The sequence below is a fragment of the Tiliqua scincoides genome, chromosome 11 (genome assembly GCF_035046505.1).
Source record: "Tiliqua scincoides isolate rTilSci1 chromosome 11, rTilSci1.hap2, whole genome shotgun sequence".
In the NCBI taxonomy this organism is placed as follows: domain Eukaryota; kingdom Metazoa; phylum Chordata; class Lepidosauria; order Squamata; family Scincidae; genus Tiliqua; species Tiliqua scincoides.
Window position 1 is genome coordinate 24,715,801 of NC_089831.1, and position 17,298 is coordinate 24,733,098.

General features: G+C 45.9%; 1 protein-coding gene across 2 annotated transcripts in view; it reads left to right on the forward strand.

The window, feature by feature from the left end:
• Positions 1-17,298, forward strand: part of SIK2 (salt inducible kinase 2) — a 67,213-nt gene that overhangs the window by 35,040 nt on the left and 14,875 nt on the right. For both annotated transcript variants that reach the window (XM_066639380.1, XM_066639381.1), the window contains exons 5-9: positions 4,404-4,528; positions 7,844-7,967; positions 10,078-10,298; positions 12,358-12,510; positions 14,115-14,279. In XM_066639380.1, coding sequence (XP_066495477.1) covers positions 4,404-4,528; positions 7,844-7,967; positions 10,078-10,298; positions 12,358-12,510; positions 14,115-14,279 — 788 coding nt within the window. The remainder of the gene's footprint in view (positions 1-4,403; positions 4,529-7,843; positions 7,968-10,077; positions 10,299-12,357; positions 12,511-14,114; positions 14,280-17,298) is intronic.

Below are 17,298 nucleotides of genomic sequence, written 5' to 3' on the forward strand. Positions count from 1 at the left end.
CCAGACTTTTCAGACCTAGGACACTCAGCCAGTAACATGGGACCTACGTCTTAATGGTTTAACCATTCCCCCTTCCAACCTTGTTTTGTCTATGGCAACCATTTTCAACCAGTGTGCTATGGCACTGTAGTGTGCTGCGGGAGTTTGGGGGAGGGTCATTTATTATTAGGGCCATTGGGGGATGTGAGCCCCCCACCAACAGCATGGTGTTGGTTGACATGTCAGCTTTGTCAACCATCAGTTTTTTGACTTGACAATTTTAGTACTTTGTCTATATGCCATGAAATGAAAAATGTTGAAAATCACTGGTCTAGGGTGACCACAGACAACAGTGGATAGGGTTCCTGTTTGTTTGGGACGTGCACAGAAGAGGGAAGATGCAGCTTCTCATGCAAGGGGTTTGTGTGAAAAAGTGACCTGCTGAACTTAACTCTTCTCCAGCTGTGTGTGTTTAAATGAGATGTGTCCTGTTTTGTTGCTGTTCACCCTCTCGATTTGCATGGTGGCCCCTTTGGATTCCAAAGTTGAAGAGCAGTGCTCTAGGCAAAGGACAGGGTTGCAGAGGTCAGTGTGACTATGCAAATGAAACTGACAGAATTTGCTTCCTCTTGTCAGGAGTGCAGAGAGAGGGCAGATCTAGGCATTCTCTGTTCTAGCATGAAGTCCATTTAAAGGCATTGCTTCATTCTGGAGGCATTAGCATCTTGGGCTGTCCTCCTGGAGAACAGAGGAGGGGAGAGACACCCCCCCCCCTTTGAGAGGAGGAATGCTGTCCTAGAAAAGTCATGCTTGGCTGTTCCGTGCTGTTGGGAAATGACCCTAGAACATGTATAAACCAGTATGTCCCCCATAGGAGTGGCCCATTCATGAGGTTAATTGAGCAAATTGGAAGAGGTGGCAACTTGGTGGGGTGTCCTGCACCCATCCACTCTTCCTTCAGCTTGCTGCCTCCAGGGAATCCAGACTGGCTCCATCTTCTTCTCATGATGGAGCATGTGAGAGGAGGATGGGAGGTTTTGCCTCTCTCCTTTGGGTGCCGCCTCTTCTAATGGCAGGCAGAGGGATTGCTGGGAGCCAGCATTCTCTTATGGCCATGAGAGGAAGTGATGGTGGCAGCACTGAATGCCAAGGGAGAGAGGATGGGGGAGCTTACCTCTAAGGCAGGGGTTAGGGGGGTTCCTTCTTCCCTTGGTGTCCAACCACAGATGGTTTGCTTGGCTTCCAGCATTTCCTCCACCAGCAGTCGTAGGTGGTGGCAGTGCTAGACTTCAAGAGAAGAAAGGCTTACCTGTCTCCTGGTGGCAAGCTTGGGATTTAACAGTTACTTCCCAGGATCTCCCCACCCTCAAATAAACCACTACCCCAAGCAAAGGAAGGAGGACCTGGAGATTTCTATGCTGGTTTGCTATAGAATTTTCTGCATCTCTTTGCATAAAATACTAACCAGTTCAAGAGATGTCAATATGTGGAAATTTGACACGGTGGCATTGCCTAACAGGTGTTCCTGGCTGCACAAGGCTCTATAACTTCACCTTATCAAAAGTATAAATCTGGTTTGGAAATTACCTGAAGACAAAACTTTTAAAAGGCCCTTAATTCACACTAAAAAAAACGATTGTGTCTGAACTTTGAAGACTGAAATTTCAAGCGTAATGTGTATCTGTAGGGAAAGATTCTGCACTGAAGTCAAGGCAAGAAGGAATTCATCTTTATCAAGGTTCGCCAGGCTTATAATGTATGATGATAGTTTTTTCAAGGTAAAGTTCTAGCTGGGATGGCAGCTGGTTGAGGGTTGGAGAGCTTAAGTCATCTTCCTAATTTCATTCTCCTAGAAGCTCATAGATTGGGAAGAAATGTAATAAAAGGGAAATGTCATCGGAGCACCAATGTGGGGTTCTCTGTCCCATGTTGGGTAAAATAAGCAGCTTTATCTCCTCTTCCCCTGAAGTGGTCGATCATCTTCTAAAGAACCTCAAAGTAAATTGGCCCACCCACTGCCATTTAAAGGATTGTCATATACCCTTGCAGCCGTCGATGGGTATTTAACTGAATCTTACTTGTATCTGACTTCATAACGTGCCTGAAATAGTTCTAGGGCCTTCTTCCATTTTTGGAGACATTTTGTCAGCTATCGTGTTTAAAGCTGTCAGATATGGAAAACAGCACCTTCCTTAACCTTCCCTGAATGTATTCTTATCTTTATTTTAACAGTCTGAACTGCCTAATCTTAAGGCTCTAAGCAGATCACGTGAAAGTTTATACCAGTCTTGGCCAAACCATCCTAACAATGCTACACAAAATGAAGAAGCAAGTGTATATGTCCTGGGCAAATCATCAAATGTGGCAAACTTTGAAAACTGCCTTCCTGCACCACTTTCTTCTCTCCTGCTCTGAGGGTGACTAAATCAGACAAGTCATATTTTTGGATGCACTGGCTCTTTGAAAATGCTACCTGAATGGTTCTGTTCCCCCCCCCCCCACACACACACACTGGGTAATAAATTTGAAAACCTGCTTGGTGCTGAAGTGTAACTGCAGATCATAAGCTAGGAATTAGGCCTTTCTTTCAGACTTCTCTTGGCACAGGCCATGTGGGGTGAATTTGGGGTCCTTCCTCCAACATCGTGCAGCATGTTATAACATGGAAGCCTGACGAGTTACCTGCATGGGGTATCCTGTCTGCAACTTATTTGTCCTGCTGGTTGATGCAACAGAGCACTTGCTTGCCTCTGAAGCATTCAGCTGGGAGATGGAATCAAGTCATTAGCTCTGTTACCAAGTGGTTTCCAAGGTGCGATTTCATGGGGTGTCCTGAATCACACAAGGAAGAATTGGGCTGTTTCATCTGAAACGTGACTCTCTGCCGAGAACGTGACTAGAGACCCCACGTGTGCATCTCACCACTGTGTGGAAAAGTTGCCGGGGCACTTCCTTTGAGAGAGGCCATTGTCACTGAGCACTGTGCTATGGTAACGGTGAGCATGAGTGGGACCATGCTGTAAGCATTTCAGACGTTGTGCATAACATTTGTTATATTTTTGACAGCAGTATTTGACAGAATAAAGTGCTGAACCTGCTGGAAACATACACTTACATGTCTCCTGGAGGTTTTAAAACCAAAAATGGCGTACTGGTTCGAATCAAAATCGCCGCCTCCTGCTCCTTTGTTCCCACCATCATGCTAACAATGCAGGTGACACTGAAATGCAAAAGGGCATTAATGGGCTCTTGTGTTCTCTCTGTGGTCCTCTCATTGTTCACCTCCTCTTTGCTCTTGAGCTATAAGTTCTGCCATTTTAAGCTGTTATTTCTGCCCAGGTAATATTTTAACTGCTTTTAAGGTGCTGTAGGTCGGAGTCTTCCATCACTTCTTGGGAGTTGCTCTGCAGATGTGTTGACTGTGGTTGGGTTTGCAACAGCAGGTTACTGAGAGTGTTGAATGCATGGCAGAGAGTCACACAGAGCAGAAACACGAATTGAGAATTCTGTGAAAATTAGCAAGAAGGATAAAGGAGAACAATGCACTAGGTTGTAGCAGTTTAGAATTCTCATAGTTGGAACTAAAAAATATTTCAGATTCTTAGCAGGTACTACCCTGAAAGGCACCTGTGATCCCCCCAAGACCTGTTTTCAGGACAGTGCTTTTCATATGAACAAAACGAATGCCCGTACCTTGTGTGTGTGTATGTATGTGTGTGTGTGTGTGTGTGTGTGTGTGTGTGTGTGTGAGAGAGAGAGAGAGAGAAATTGCACAGTTCTCGTGCATGTGTTAATTGCTTTAAGGTGGAGGTTTTGCAGGATTTTCTTATGTCCCCAGGGTATCCACAGCACCCTTGAGGACAAGTTACAGCACTTAATAGGCAGCAACAGCTTTATAAGGAACCTTTAATGGAGACTCTTGCAAGGTGCAAGGGGGAGACCCAAAAGTCTTACCAGCAACCCAGAAAGGTCCCCTGTTCTAATCTAGATGTTTGAATGTGACTCCCAAGATGGGTTTGTAAAACAAAGAGGGAGAGATGTGTCTTGCTCACTTGTCTAACTTTAATGTGTGTGTCTGGATGATCTGGAAACCATGCTGTGGATGGGAAGAAGGCTGTGCAGAACCACGTAGATAATGGGCATAGCCCCATTAATGGGCTCTGTTGATCTGTGAAGGGTCAAAGACCCAACTAAGAGGAGAGACTACAGAATGCCATTTCTGTTTGCTTGTCTTGAAACAAGGCCCATGAAAATGCAAGTTGCTTGCAGGAGTCTTAGAGCTTGAAAGACATGCAGCCAGGTATCATTTCATTGATGGATGTCTACACTGTTGACCATTAGTGACTACATAAAAAAGACCATCAGCCTGGATTTCAAAATATAGGTAGATAATCAGTTATGATTCTCTTTTTTTTCCTCCGCAGATTTTGGGTTTGGAAACTTCTACAAGAGTGGTGAGCCTCTGACGACTTGGTGTGGAAGCCCCCCCTATGCAGCTCCTGAGGTCTTTGAAGGCCAGCAGTACGAGGGTCCACAACTGGATATTTGGGTATTTTTATTTTTATTGAGTAAACCTCCGTTCACTTTTACTCTCCTCTTATTCTCCCACAGCCCAAATGTCACAATTGCTGCTTTAGCAACATCACAGAGGCGCAGTTGCATCAAGAATGGGAGCTGGAAAAGACTTTGAAGTCTGTCCCTGTTGAAAGGCAGGAAAGAACTCAGCAAGTGCAGAAAGCTGACCCTCTGCCTCTAGAGTTGGGATGCTGCACAAATCATGCCTTTGCCTTGTGAGCTCAGTCAGGCCCAAGGGATTGGCTGAGTCATTGGCACATGGCTGGTCCCCACCCCTTCATTCAGAGGGCAGGCTGTCTGCTTTGAATGGTTCTGCTGCAGGCAGGTTTGGATGGCTGCACTGGGATGTGCATATTTGCTCCATGCTCCTGTGATGGGAAAGGACACATAGGGTGACCAGAAAATTTTGCAAGCACAGTCTGAAGAGAGAATGTGCTGAGCTGGGCTCCCTGGAATTCTTTCATGCAATGTCAGGCACTTTGCTCTTCATTCATTTTTTGCAATTGGGCTTTTGTGTCTCTCAGAATTAGCCATGCATCCAAAACTTGCTTTTGCAGTCTGTTGTGGTGTTGGGTTTTGGGACTAAGGTTCATCGGCATGAACATCTCACCCATGCATCTTTCAGCATTTTCTGATGTGAGTGTATGGCCATAGCAGTGTGCCCAGAGGCTACTGAGAGGTAATATTGCAAGGTCTGTTTTGGTCTGTTTACAAGACGGGCTTAAGCCCTCCTGCTGTTACAGTTTGCATTCGGATTCTAGGTGCATTGGCTTTAGCCCTTAGTCTCTGCTTGCTTCAGAAACAAGTAGGGTGTGGGCACTAGGTGAACATTGCCACATGAAGAGATCTGTATTTAACAAACACACACATCTTACCAGCATTCCTCTTTTGTGAGAAAGCAAGTTGCTGCTCTATTGCACCTTCTGTCCTGTAACTTTCAGATGAACTTGCTACACACCCCAAACACACCCAAGTATTCATAGGATAGCCAGAACAACGGGAGTTTGGAAAAATATTTGTGAAAACTTAAGCAGCTTCTCCTAGTTACTGAGAGAGAGTGTGTAGACAGGGCTGTATCTTTCAAAGCCAAAAGGAAAGCTCTTTATCTCTGTCTCCTGTAACTTACCAGCATTCTTGTTGTGATTGGGAAATTTACATGGGGAGGTTCCCCCTTTAACTGTAAAAAGGGCTAAAACAGCTCATAGGAGCAATCTGCTTAGTATGTGGAATCTTGCTGAAGGATTAAAGAAGGAAATCAGATACCTTGTAAAGAATATATACGACAATGCCCTATCTATGCATGCTCTTCAGCTAGCTCACTCGTTTCTCCATGAGGCAGTGAGTGGTTGGGTAGACCTTTTTTAACAGTCCCTTGACACTTGATCACATGCATCCTCTCATCTGAGAGCGTGGCACTTGAGACTTTGCAGATCTTCAGGCTTTGTCTCCTTGTCTACACACATGCCCCCAATCTTATGTAATAACTCCTAACAGGCTTTGCCTGGAACTAGGATCTTAGGCTCTTATCCTGACCTTCATAGGGATTTCTTCTTATAAGCTTTTACAAGTTGGGAACGAGCTGCAAGAATTCAGGCAAGCTTTGGAGTAAGATTTCAGACATGGTTTAAAGAATACTTGTATGTCTCCAACTGTAACTTTTACTCCTTGAGGGAATCATACTTCTAGAACCAACCTCCCTGGCCAGTCTGTCTTGGGCTCCTGTCTATTCTGCAGTGCCAGAATTCTTGTAGGATTTATCCATTTGGATGAAACTTGCATGGTTGCCTTAGTTGATCCTGTGTAAGGTTTCCATTCTGTTAAAGGAAGGTAAAGGCACCGTTTTTCTTATCAGAATCTTAGTCCGAAAACCCAGCACCACAACAGACTGCAAAAGCAAGCTGTGGTTACCTAACTAATTCCCAGAGATACAAAAGCCCAATTGCAAAAAAAAAAGTGAATGAAGAGCAAAGTGTCTGACATTGCATGAAAGAACTCCAGGGAGCCTGGCTTGACACATTTCTCTCTTCATACCACACTTAGCAAAATTTTCTGGTCACCCAGTGTGGTGTTTCCCATCGCAGGAGCGTGGAGCAAACATGCACATCCTAGTGCAGCCACCCAAGCCTGCCTGCAGCAGACCCATTCAAAGCAGTCTGTCCTCTGAATGAAGGGGTGGGGACCAGCCACATGCCAATAATCCAGACAATCCCTTGGGCCTGACTGAATATTTAGGGCCCAATCCTATCCAATTTTCCAGTGCTGCTGTGCCTATGGGGTATGCACTCTTTCCTGTGTTGGGGAAAGCAGTCTTGAAGGCCTCCTCAAGGTATGGGAACATTTGTTCCCTTATCTCAGGGCTGCGTTGTGGCTGGCCCAGTGCTGGAAAGTTGGGTAGGATTGGGCCCTTAGACTCTTAACTCTTCCTGTCATGGTGCCATGTGACCTTCCGAAGAGCTCAGAGGGAAAAGGCCTTCTCCTAGAAGTGTGGTTGAGTGCTGGCATCTGGGAGGCACTGCCAAATAGATCCACTATAAGTTGGAAGCTAGAGTGGTTTGTAGCAGAACAAGTGTGCCCAGGATCAAGCAGCATCCACTGTAAAGCAAGCAATCCTAGGCTTGTTTGGGAGTCGCTTGCAACCCAGCAGCATGACTCTGGATTTCTCATGCCTGGTCCATGTCCCGACTTCCTTCCAATAGGAACCACTAGTGCAGCTTGTCCAGACTTTCCAGGTTATTGTGATTCTGTAACTGGGCTGCAACCTGCACTTGGAGTAAGAGGGAGTGTGTCTTGTGTGTTTTGAAAGACCTGCAGCCCAGTGAAGTAAATGTGCATCTTTCTTGTGAAGTGCATAAGAGTCTCCAGGCAGAGTTCTGCTTTCAGCAGATGTGCTTTTTATGTGAAACTGGCCCACCCTTCCAGAGGAGCACCAACTGCCATCAAGATAGAATCTATCATCATCCCCTCCAATGGCTCGGCTTTTAAAGCTGAACTGGTGGGAATTGTGTTTAACCAAATGTGAGCCACCTTGAGGGTCTCTTAGGAGGTGAAAAGGTGGCATATACATCAAAATAAATGTGTGGAGCAAATTTCCAGTATCCTTTTCTTGCATCAAGGCACACTTGGTGAGGTGCAGAAAAAGCTCTGCTATTCAGAGTTTCAGTGTGGCAGGATTTGAGTTCTGCACTTAGGACCAAGGGGTGGGTGGGTGTGTGTGTGTGTGTGTGTGTGTGTGTGTGTGTGTGTGTGTGTGTGTTTTGAAATAGAAATATGGAACTCTTCTGTCTTCCAGAGCATGGGTGTAGTCCTCTATGTCTTAGTCTGTGGAGCACTTCCCTTTGATGGTCCTACGCTTCCCATCCTGAGGCAACGCGTTCTGGAAGGGAGATTTCGGATCCCCTATTTCATGTCAGAAGGTAATATCCTTACGTGTCAGTATCCTGAGATCTGGGAATCTGGATTCTTCTTATTGACAGTCAAGAGCTGGAGGCAGTGGGGATGTTGATGAAATCCTGAAGAGAACTCTGAATTTCTGCCTGAGGAATGAAACTGGAACATCATGTTGTTTCTGACCTTGCAGAAAGTGGAGTAAAGGGTCCAGCTGCATGCCTGAAAGTGGACATAAATCCACTGTGGTGACATAGTCGGTCAGTGCCCGGCATAGCTGGCTGCATTGTGGTCTTCTGATTGCTCCCTTGTGCTGTCATATTAGCATGTGATGACATGAGTGACTGAAAATCAGTCTGTAAGACGGAGCAGTGGGGGCGGCTGCATGGCCAGCTCTAATATGCGACAAAGCCAGGGACTGTTTCGGTCTTGTGATTCAGCTCTGGTTTAAGCAGCATCTTGAGAGTTCTTCAGCCTCTGCTAATCCGTCTGACAGCCAAACTAGTTACTTGGTTTGACATAGAAAGTGCCTGGGAATCCTGAAGTCACAGTGCTAAGCAGAGATGACTGGACCTGTGCTGCTTTTGTTACATGAGGTGCCACAGTGATGGCACTGCACACACCTTTCATGCATTGTGTAGTGGTTGGGCCGCTTTGTCCTTGTGTATTCACTGTTGCTTAACTTGGTGTCAATTATGTTTCCTATAGACATCACTCTTAAAATGTCGTGTGTGTTTACTTTTTGTACAGACTCTTGTGTTGGTGTAGGAGGTGCGTGTTCACCACACAGTGTGAACCCCACCCTGTTCTGTTCTTTCTCCCTCATTCCTTTCCTTTTCATTTTTTCTGTGTTTAGCTGTGGTGTTGCTCAGCTTGTGCTAAGCACTGGAGGGCTTCTTGTACTGAACATTTGTTTCTGACAATAATAAGTTTTGGCTGCTATCAGAAGCATTTTGACTTCCAGGCTCTTCATACAGACCCTAAGCACTCCCGCCACTTCTGTGTCTCTTGCACAAGGTGTGAGAACCACAGAGTTAGTTTTCCCATGGAAAGTGGTGTTGTGGAAGTAAATATGAAATCCTGTCCCAGGACCTGTCCCTCTGAATGAGTAGTTGCGGGTGTAAGCATTGCCTTTCATCCTCAGGACTCTCAGAGATGAATTCACAGCCAGGAGGCTGGCAGTAGCTGCTGAAATGCATTCCAAATTATAGCTTTCTTTTGCCTCCAACCACGCAGTTCAGCCAGCTTTACTAAGGGAAGCAGATAATGCGGGACTTGCCTGCAAAAGTACAAGGTTGTATGGATGTGGCTCTCCTGGTGGCAAGTATCATGGCTTCTACTCTGTGGCTCCAAGTGGTCTGTGGACAAAATGGAACATCTCACTTGCCTATAGGAAAGGAATGCAACAGCATATCCTGGTGCAAGATGGGTTGGGTGGGTGCTCTGATAGCAGCAGTTGTTCTCAGCTGCTTTTTACCTTTTGGGGCATTCAAAGGCTCCCCCCATGATTTGGAAAGCACTCCAGTTATTTCTTGCACAGTCACAGGCAAATTACAAAGGATACAAGTGAGACCCTTTCCAGGGTAATGAGGGAATTGAAACAAATACTAGAATTTGGGAAATACTTGACAGAGTGGTATGGATTTCACATTGGTACCCAAGACTGTAAAGCTGGCATTGTGGATTCTCTGCCACAGAATTCCATGGAGGCAGTGGTCATGTTGCTTTTGCTCTCTGAACGTATTGGTCTGTTGTAAAATGCAGATGTGTTCTGCCTCGACTCTGGGGCTTCGTTCGTTAATGCAAACAAGATGCTTTTGCGCATATCTGTCAGCCCCAGGGGTGCTAAGAATTATTATTCTTGCTTCTATTGTGCCTGCAGTTAGAAATAATTGTGCTGTTCCCCCTAATTGTGCCCCTGTGGGAGAAATGGATTTTGTTCTCTGTACAAATTAAAAGTCTTTGGCTTCAAGATTATTTTTATTTTTAGCAAGAACTTGTTTGGCATCTAAATTAAACTGATTCTTATTGTTGATTGTTAGTTCAACACCTATTAATGCAGTCAGTGTCAGTAGGGGTAGTGTTTTAACTAGATTCCAGACTGGCTGTGTCAACTTTCCTCTTTTCCTGTCCACTCAGAGTGTGAGCACCTTATCCGGAGGATGCTAGTCCTAGACCCATCAAAGAGATTGACCATTGCTCAGATTAAAGAGCACAAGTGGATGCTTGTGGAAGTCCCTGTCCAGAGACCTCTTCTCTACCCGCAAGGACAGGAGAATGTGCCATCAATCGGAGAATACAACGAGCAGGTTTTACGATTGATGCACAGTCTGGGAATAGACCAACAAAAAACCATTGAGGTAAAGCAACACTTAGTTCTGATGGACCTCTTTTTTAAAATCTCAATTCACTGTTTTGTGAAATAATGTTGTTTGCCCCCTTTAAGTTTGTCAACATTGCCAAAGCTCTTTTGTGAAGATCAAGCAGATTGCACAGTGGAACAGTGGCTGGAGTAACCCACCTGCCTTTCTGTAAGATTTCAAAGGGAATCAAGAATTCCTGATTCCTGTTGGGTTTATTCTAGCACAGTAGTTCCCAAACCGTGGGTTGTGAAACTGACAAGCTGATGGCTGACAAAGAAAATGTATTGATCCCTATGGAAACTGAACGGATAAGCTCCTTTATTCATGAATAGACAAATGTTCCTTAGTCCGCTTCAAAGGCCACCCTGAGGTGAACACAACACCACCAGAATGGTCCCAGTCTGATGAACACAGGCTCCAACAAACTGTCTTAGAAAGCCCCCTCCCTCCAAGTGGACAAGGAAAATATATAAGCCCCAAGGAAAGTGAAACTGTGCCACACATGCACACTTAGTCATGAGTAGGCAAATGTGCGTTGGCTCCTATGGAGGGTGAAGCAAAGGGGAACCCAGAATGTTCCTGATCTGATGACCATGGAGCTCAACAAACACTCTAGAAAGTGGGACTCCCACCTTAGTAAAATGGATAAAAACAGAAGCCTGAGCGGCTGGTAAAGTGAAACGTTTTTTTAATCTCATAAAGCTAGGTGGGCCCTGATAGAGTGTTTTAAAAAATGGGTCCTGGTCACAAAAAGTTTGGGAAACGCTCTTCTAGCCCATGAGCAAAGAGGTGTTCAGGAAGGGAATGCTTTGCCTACCTTCCTTGGCAGCTGGTCTTTCCAGCTTGATCTGGACTGTTCAGGTTCTATTCTATGGCAAAAACCTTCCACAGTGGCATTTTTGACAGCAAAGTGTGTGACCTGCGGGTGGGATATTGGTGATGCAGAAGAGTGTTTTTTTAAATTCTGAATGCAGTGTTAGGCACTTTTGGGGGGGGGAGGGGGTACATTGACTTTTAAAATTGCTTAAAACAAAACAATTTTGTGGTGTAGTTCTGTTTCCTGGTTTAAAAATTTATGTGCCTTTTTAGAGGTAGTGTTTTGTTTCCTTAAACCTTCCCTCTCATTGCTTCCTATGCATCATAGCCTGCAGAGGGGGAAACGGTCATGTGGCACTTGTCGCCTATGACGTTTAGCAGAGCATGTTTGAGGAGATGCTGGGCGGACCCAACAGAGCCAAATGGGAAATGAGATTCCCCTTGTGCTTTCAGCGTCTGAAATGTGAGATTCAGTCATTAGGAAGTGTCATTAGAAAAAAGAAGCAGTTGCCTTTTATTTTTGGTGTCTCCGCTAGGATTCCAAATCCAGCTTCTTACCAGAAATAAATGCTGAATGCTCCCCAAGGACTCTGTGTGATCACTTCCCTCAGAACAGTTGATATTTTTAGCCAGTGTGGAGTCTGCAGTATTAGTGCTCCCTGCCAAAAGTGGGGGGTGGTGGTGGTGGTGGTGTGGGGGAGAAAGCCTCAAGTCGCCTTCATCAGGGCTCTTCTATTGTGACTGAGGATTGGGTATAGTTGGCTCCTTTGTGTGCCTACATTTTGAGGGTTGATGAGCAGCAGAGGTGCGTTGCTGAGTTAGAGCCTCAAGTAGCAGCTCTAATAAGGCTGCCGTTCCTTGAGCCATTTAGAACCTGTAGCTTTTTGTTCCTTTTGACTTGTGAAAGAAGCTAAGCCAGAAGGAATCAAAAGACACTCTGTCCAGCCTTCTGTCCAGAAGGCCCACTGAGAGGTGCCTGCAGAGATTTGTAGCACTCTGTGATTCATACAATAGGCCAAGCCTTGCATTGGCCACTGGATTTGCTAGTTTATCTGACCAAGGTGAGAACTCTCTCCTAGCTCCCAGTAGGCAGGTGTTTGGAATCTTAAGGTCAGGAAAAGAAATCAGTCAGTCTGGTCCTCCACTAGATTACCCTTCTTTGAATCTCACCTGATTTGGCATGAGCATGATGATGGCACAAGGATGCTCTGACTGACTCAAGTGCTTGTTCTCTCCTCAGTCCCTGCAGGACAAAAGTTACAACCACTTTGCTGCAATCTATTACCTACTCATAGAGAGACTCAAGTCGCATCGCAGCAGCTTCCCTGTGGATCAACGGCTAGACTCCCGCCAGCGACGGCCCAGCACAATTGCAGAACAAACAGTCACCAAGGTAACTCACCCCCCCCAGCCACCCTTTCAGACAGAGTTGCCATGCAAACCTGCATTCATGGTTGCCTAGAGAATCCCAGTTTTTGCTGAACTTTTCCACCTCCCTGTATTGTCTGAACCTCATGCTTGCTCAGACTGTGCAAATGAGGTCGTTGGAAGAGCCCTGCTGGATCCGGCTGAAGGCCCACTTAGTTTCCCACAGTGGCCCACACTCAGGAGAGAAAGGCATGTCCCTTTCCTGCCACTGCTGCTCTGCACCTAGGATTCAGGGTCCCACTTCCTCTTAGCCTAGAGGTAGTGCTTAGCCATCAGTGACACATGCAAACCCTTTGCTAGTCTCACAAAGCTGGTTATGACTTGTTGCCATATTCTTGAAATCAACCTGAGAAGGGTTCAGGCCACCATATTTGGAGAATTGCTATAAGCATTCCTTTGGTGGTGATTACAAAGCTGTTCAGTAGATTCAAAAAGCTACTTAGATGCTTATCATTCATTTGGCATTTAATAATAGATGGCTATTCCCACAAAAACATACCATACCTCTGCTTTGGGCAGGTGTTAGTTGTAGTTTTCCTGACTTGTGTAGTTTTTCTGACCTATGTACCTATGAAGCTATAGAGTAAGCACCAGCTCATGTTCATACTCTAGCCAGCTGGTGGTCTAGGAAGCATTCAGGCTGCAAAGTTGCTTTCAAACTCATTGGTGCAACTTGCTGACTGGAATGCATCAGAGCAGGGTTTTTTTGTGATTCTTCCGCCTGGCCTGGCCAGAAACCCTTCTGGAATCCATGATGTGGCCGCCACAGACTTTCATGTTTGCTGAGCATCATTTCAGTCGAATATGCCTAGGAGGAAAATGGTAGATGAGTTAGACACCAACCTTGAACCTTAGAGGATACATGAAGTAATAGTAGCTTGGAGCTCTCTTAGACCCTAAACATTCTCTTATGTGACCATGTTGGTGTCAAACTTCCTTGGGGTATTTTTTTGCAGCAAACGTTCAGCAACCCAAGTATTTTGTGTACAGGAGGTAAGGAGACATGTGTCTGTGGGCTTGAGGCTTGCAATATGCACTAGTGGTTAATGTTGATGTGGCGACCTCCTTGCTGGCAGGAATCTCTCAGACGGTGACACTTGGTTTAATCAGCATGTTGTCCATATCATTCATTGGATTAGCACAGATTGCAGCCTCGCTTCAGCCCTTTGAGCAGCCCTTGTTCCTCTTATGGCCACTCTGCAGTGAAGAGCTGCTTAACAGCCATTCACTTAACAATGGACTGCATATATGTCAAAGCACAATAAAGATGCTCTTAATGAGGCAATTGCATCTCCCATAGCCTGCAGCAGAGTGTCTGTTTACACAGCAGAGAAGCTCTTAATGCAAAGCAGTCTATCTCCAGTAGCCTGTGCAGCCAGCTGGTGTCTGGCAGGGAGTGTCTGTTTACACGTGAAAGGCAATAGATTGGACTGAATGTTCACTTAATGACCTGATTGCATAACAATGGAGATATGAGAATGTATCCCCATTGTTAAGTGGTGCACACCTGTATTATATTTGTATGTCTTCTAATTGTCCTATTTTTCCCATTTTTCTTACCTCTCATAGGCCCAGGCTGTTGTAGCCCCTGTAAACCTGCGCCCCCAAAATGTGCGGCTGCTGAGGTCTCCTGGTCTCCCCCCAGCTTCTGCCACTGAAGCATTCTCCTTCTCTCCTTCTGTCTGCCAGGCAGATTCTGCTTTCATGGAGGAAGAAAGAATTGACACACCAAAGGCAAGGAGTTTTCTGCCTCTCCTCCCCTCTTTGCAAATGCCGTATTTGTTTCCCAGATTTCACAGCTATTACATTAACTTTCCATTGAACCAATCGGAGAATCAGAGGTCATGTCTGTGCTAAATAGTGTTGGTACAGAAGATTTAGTTTCTTCTCCAGTTGTGTCAGAGAATGGTGATAGCTGGAAATACAGTTGACCAGGAGTCTGCCCTGTAAGTCAAGACTTCTCTCTGAAAGATCAGCTGGTTTGGGCAGGGGGGTTGTTGTGCATCCATTTGCAGAGGAAGATCTCATGTGTAGCATCTGTGACTGAGGGCAGCATTATCCAACTTTGATTGGTGTGCCCTTCTTTGAATAACACTCTCTGGCCATGTTCATGCCTTGTTAGCATCCAGGCTTGCTTACTCCAATGTCTTTTTATTAAGACCATTTGGAAACTTCAACCAGTACTGAATCTGGCTGCTAGACAACCCAAACTAGGAGGTTGGTCTGTTTCACCAGTGCTTAGAAATCTTCACTTGCAGCCACCCGTTTGTTGCTAGATGCAATTCAAAGTGCTGGTTTCAACCTGTAAAACTCTGAACAGGCTGAGACCAGGGAGGATGCCTGAAGGATTGCCTGCTCCCATAGAAACCTGCCTGGAGGCCCTCTTCTGCTTGCTTCTACCTCTGGAAGTAAGGCAGGTGGCTAGCAGCCAGACGACCATGTCTGCGGCAAAACTTCCTGCAGATCAGATCACCAGGGTTCCGCTCAATTAGCATTTGTTGGTGGTGGCTTTCGGCCAAGGGCCTTGTGGTTGCTGTTGTCCACTTGCAGCAAATTGTTGCTGAATCTCCTGGTGGCATTGTAGGACAGTCTCTCTACTTGTGTTCTGGTTGTACAAGTGTGTATGTGTTGGCTGTGGCAGTAATGCACAATGGTTGACCACCAAGGATCTTTCTGCTTATGGGTTCAAAAGTAGGGAATGAACAAAGGCCTGCGAGAGTTGTGTCCACTGGCTCCCCTGGAGCAAGTAAAAAATGCACAATGTGTTCTGTGCTGAATGGTGCATGGTGAAAAGGCCTCGCTCCTGCCCCCCAATAGAGTTTCCAACCCCACAAGGCAAATGGTGGGGCTGGAAGCACTTGACTGGGTGTTCAGGAAGGGCAGAAATGGCATTGCGCGACTGACTGCAGTGCAGGGATGTAGCAGCAGCTTCTGAGGAAGCCAGGCCTGTGGGCAGTTCTGCTTCACCCCTGGGGTCAGGCACTTCCTGTGCACAATAGTTTGGATGTTTACATTTTTGCCTGTGACCAAGTTGGTAGGAGCTCTGTGAGCATTGTGTCCCTAAGGAGAGCCAAAGGATCAGTGAAATGGCAAGGATACTGCCAGGAGCATAGAAGTTGATCAAAGATGAAGTCACTAAAATCCAGGAGTGGCAGTTTTTCTGCACAAATGTGCAGAAACGCTGCTTATGCACATTGGACTTTTCATCATTTGTCTTGTTGCATGGTTAACCCTTCTACCTTCGTCAGGACAGTTGAGGGAATTGCTTAAACCAGCAAAAGTTTGGAAAAATGATCAGAAGGACACAGTGAATTTGTCTAACCCATGGCTGTGTAGCAGACATGGTTACGAAGAAGAGTCTGCCATGCTGGGAGAAAGCTCACCAAGCTTCTTGCGCTGCAGTGTCCTCTGTTTCGTAGCTAGTCAACTTTGTTCCTGGGCTCTTAGCTTGTCACAAACAATTTTCTTCCCTCTTTGAAAATTTGAGACCTAATGCTGGGAAGAAGACTTCCCAGTAGATTTCTGGGGTAGACTACTGGGGACACTCACAAGAGCAGGCTGCAACTGAACTTAATGCTTTATTATGTCCTGAGCGACTTGCAGGTGTGGAAGACCTTAGTGGTATAGTCCTGTGCCTGTTCACTTGGAAACAAATCTGGCTGTGTTCAGTGGGGCTTGGTGCCAGGTAGGTGTACACAGGACTGTGGCCTTAAACTTCCAGTCTCCTTTGGGCTAGGAATGACCCACCTTAATTTTCAGCTGTAATTGCAGTTGTTCATCTTGCCTGTTTGCATGATGGAAGATTAGAAACTTGGCAGGCACCAAGAGATTCTAATTGAAACAGCATTAAGAGTGTTTTGCTTTTAGTTCACTTCATGCCATAGTAACAAGCTTGCTCAAACCTTCCAGTTGTCATAAGATATTGCAGGGCTTCTGCCTCCCAATGTACTGATGGCTTAGACCCTGAGTCCCCTTCCCCTGGTAACAAGAAATACACAAGCTACGCTGGAGAGTCTGTGTGTCAACCGCCATCGCCTGGGTTGGTTTTTGCTCCTGTGGCTGCACAGGAAAACTTCTTCAGGCTTCTGGCCTCTCTGCAGTTAAACAGGCTGGCTCTAACCCTGATTAATCAGAAGTGACAGCTCCACAGTTGTGCAAGGGTACAGTTGCTCCAGTGAGCTCTGCACATTCGCTCATTATGCTTAGAGGTCTGTAGTGATGGTCCTAAAGGCAAGCAGTAAATAACTGGGGTGTATGTGAGCTGGCAGGAGGCAAGGACTCTGCCACGTTGGGGATGAGAGCACAGAATGGGTCAGAAGCATGTTTTTGCAGTGCAGGTGCCTTAGCAGCAACTCTTTCTGTTAGTGCACATTAGCTCTGACATTACAATCAGCATGTTTTATTCCATCTGGTTCAATTGCACCTTGGATTTACTGCTTACCAGTAAGGGGAGGCTTCTGTGTGTGTATGTGCTAGGTCAGCATGCATCTGGCTGTCTAGCCCAGTATCATCTTGTACCATCAGATGGCACAAAGGAGGCTTATGCTTGTGGGGGGAGGGAGGGCATCGTTTATCATTGCCTTGCATAAGAGATTAAGCTGGGTGTTTCCTTAACAGTTGGCCTCATGCTGCAGGAACAGGCGCTCAGACTCTCTCCCCAGAGTGCCCAAGTGGCTGAGTTCACTCCATGCCAGTCTTACTTTTGGACTGTGCCACAGAAGATGATGCAGGGAGCCCCCTGGCCCGTCATCTG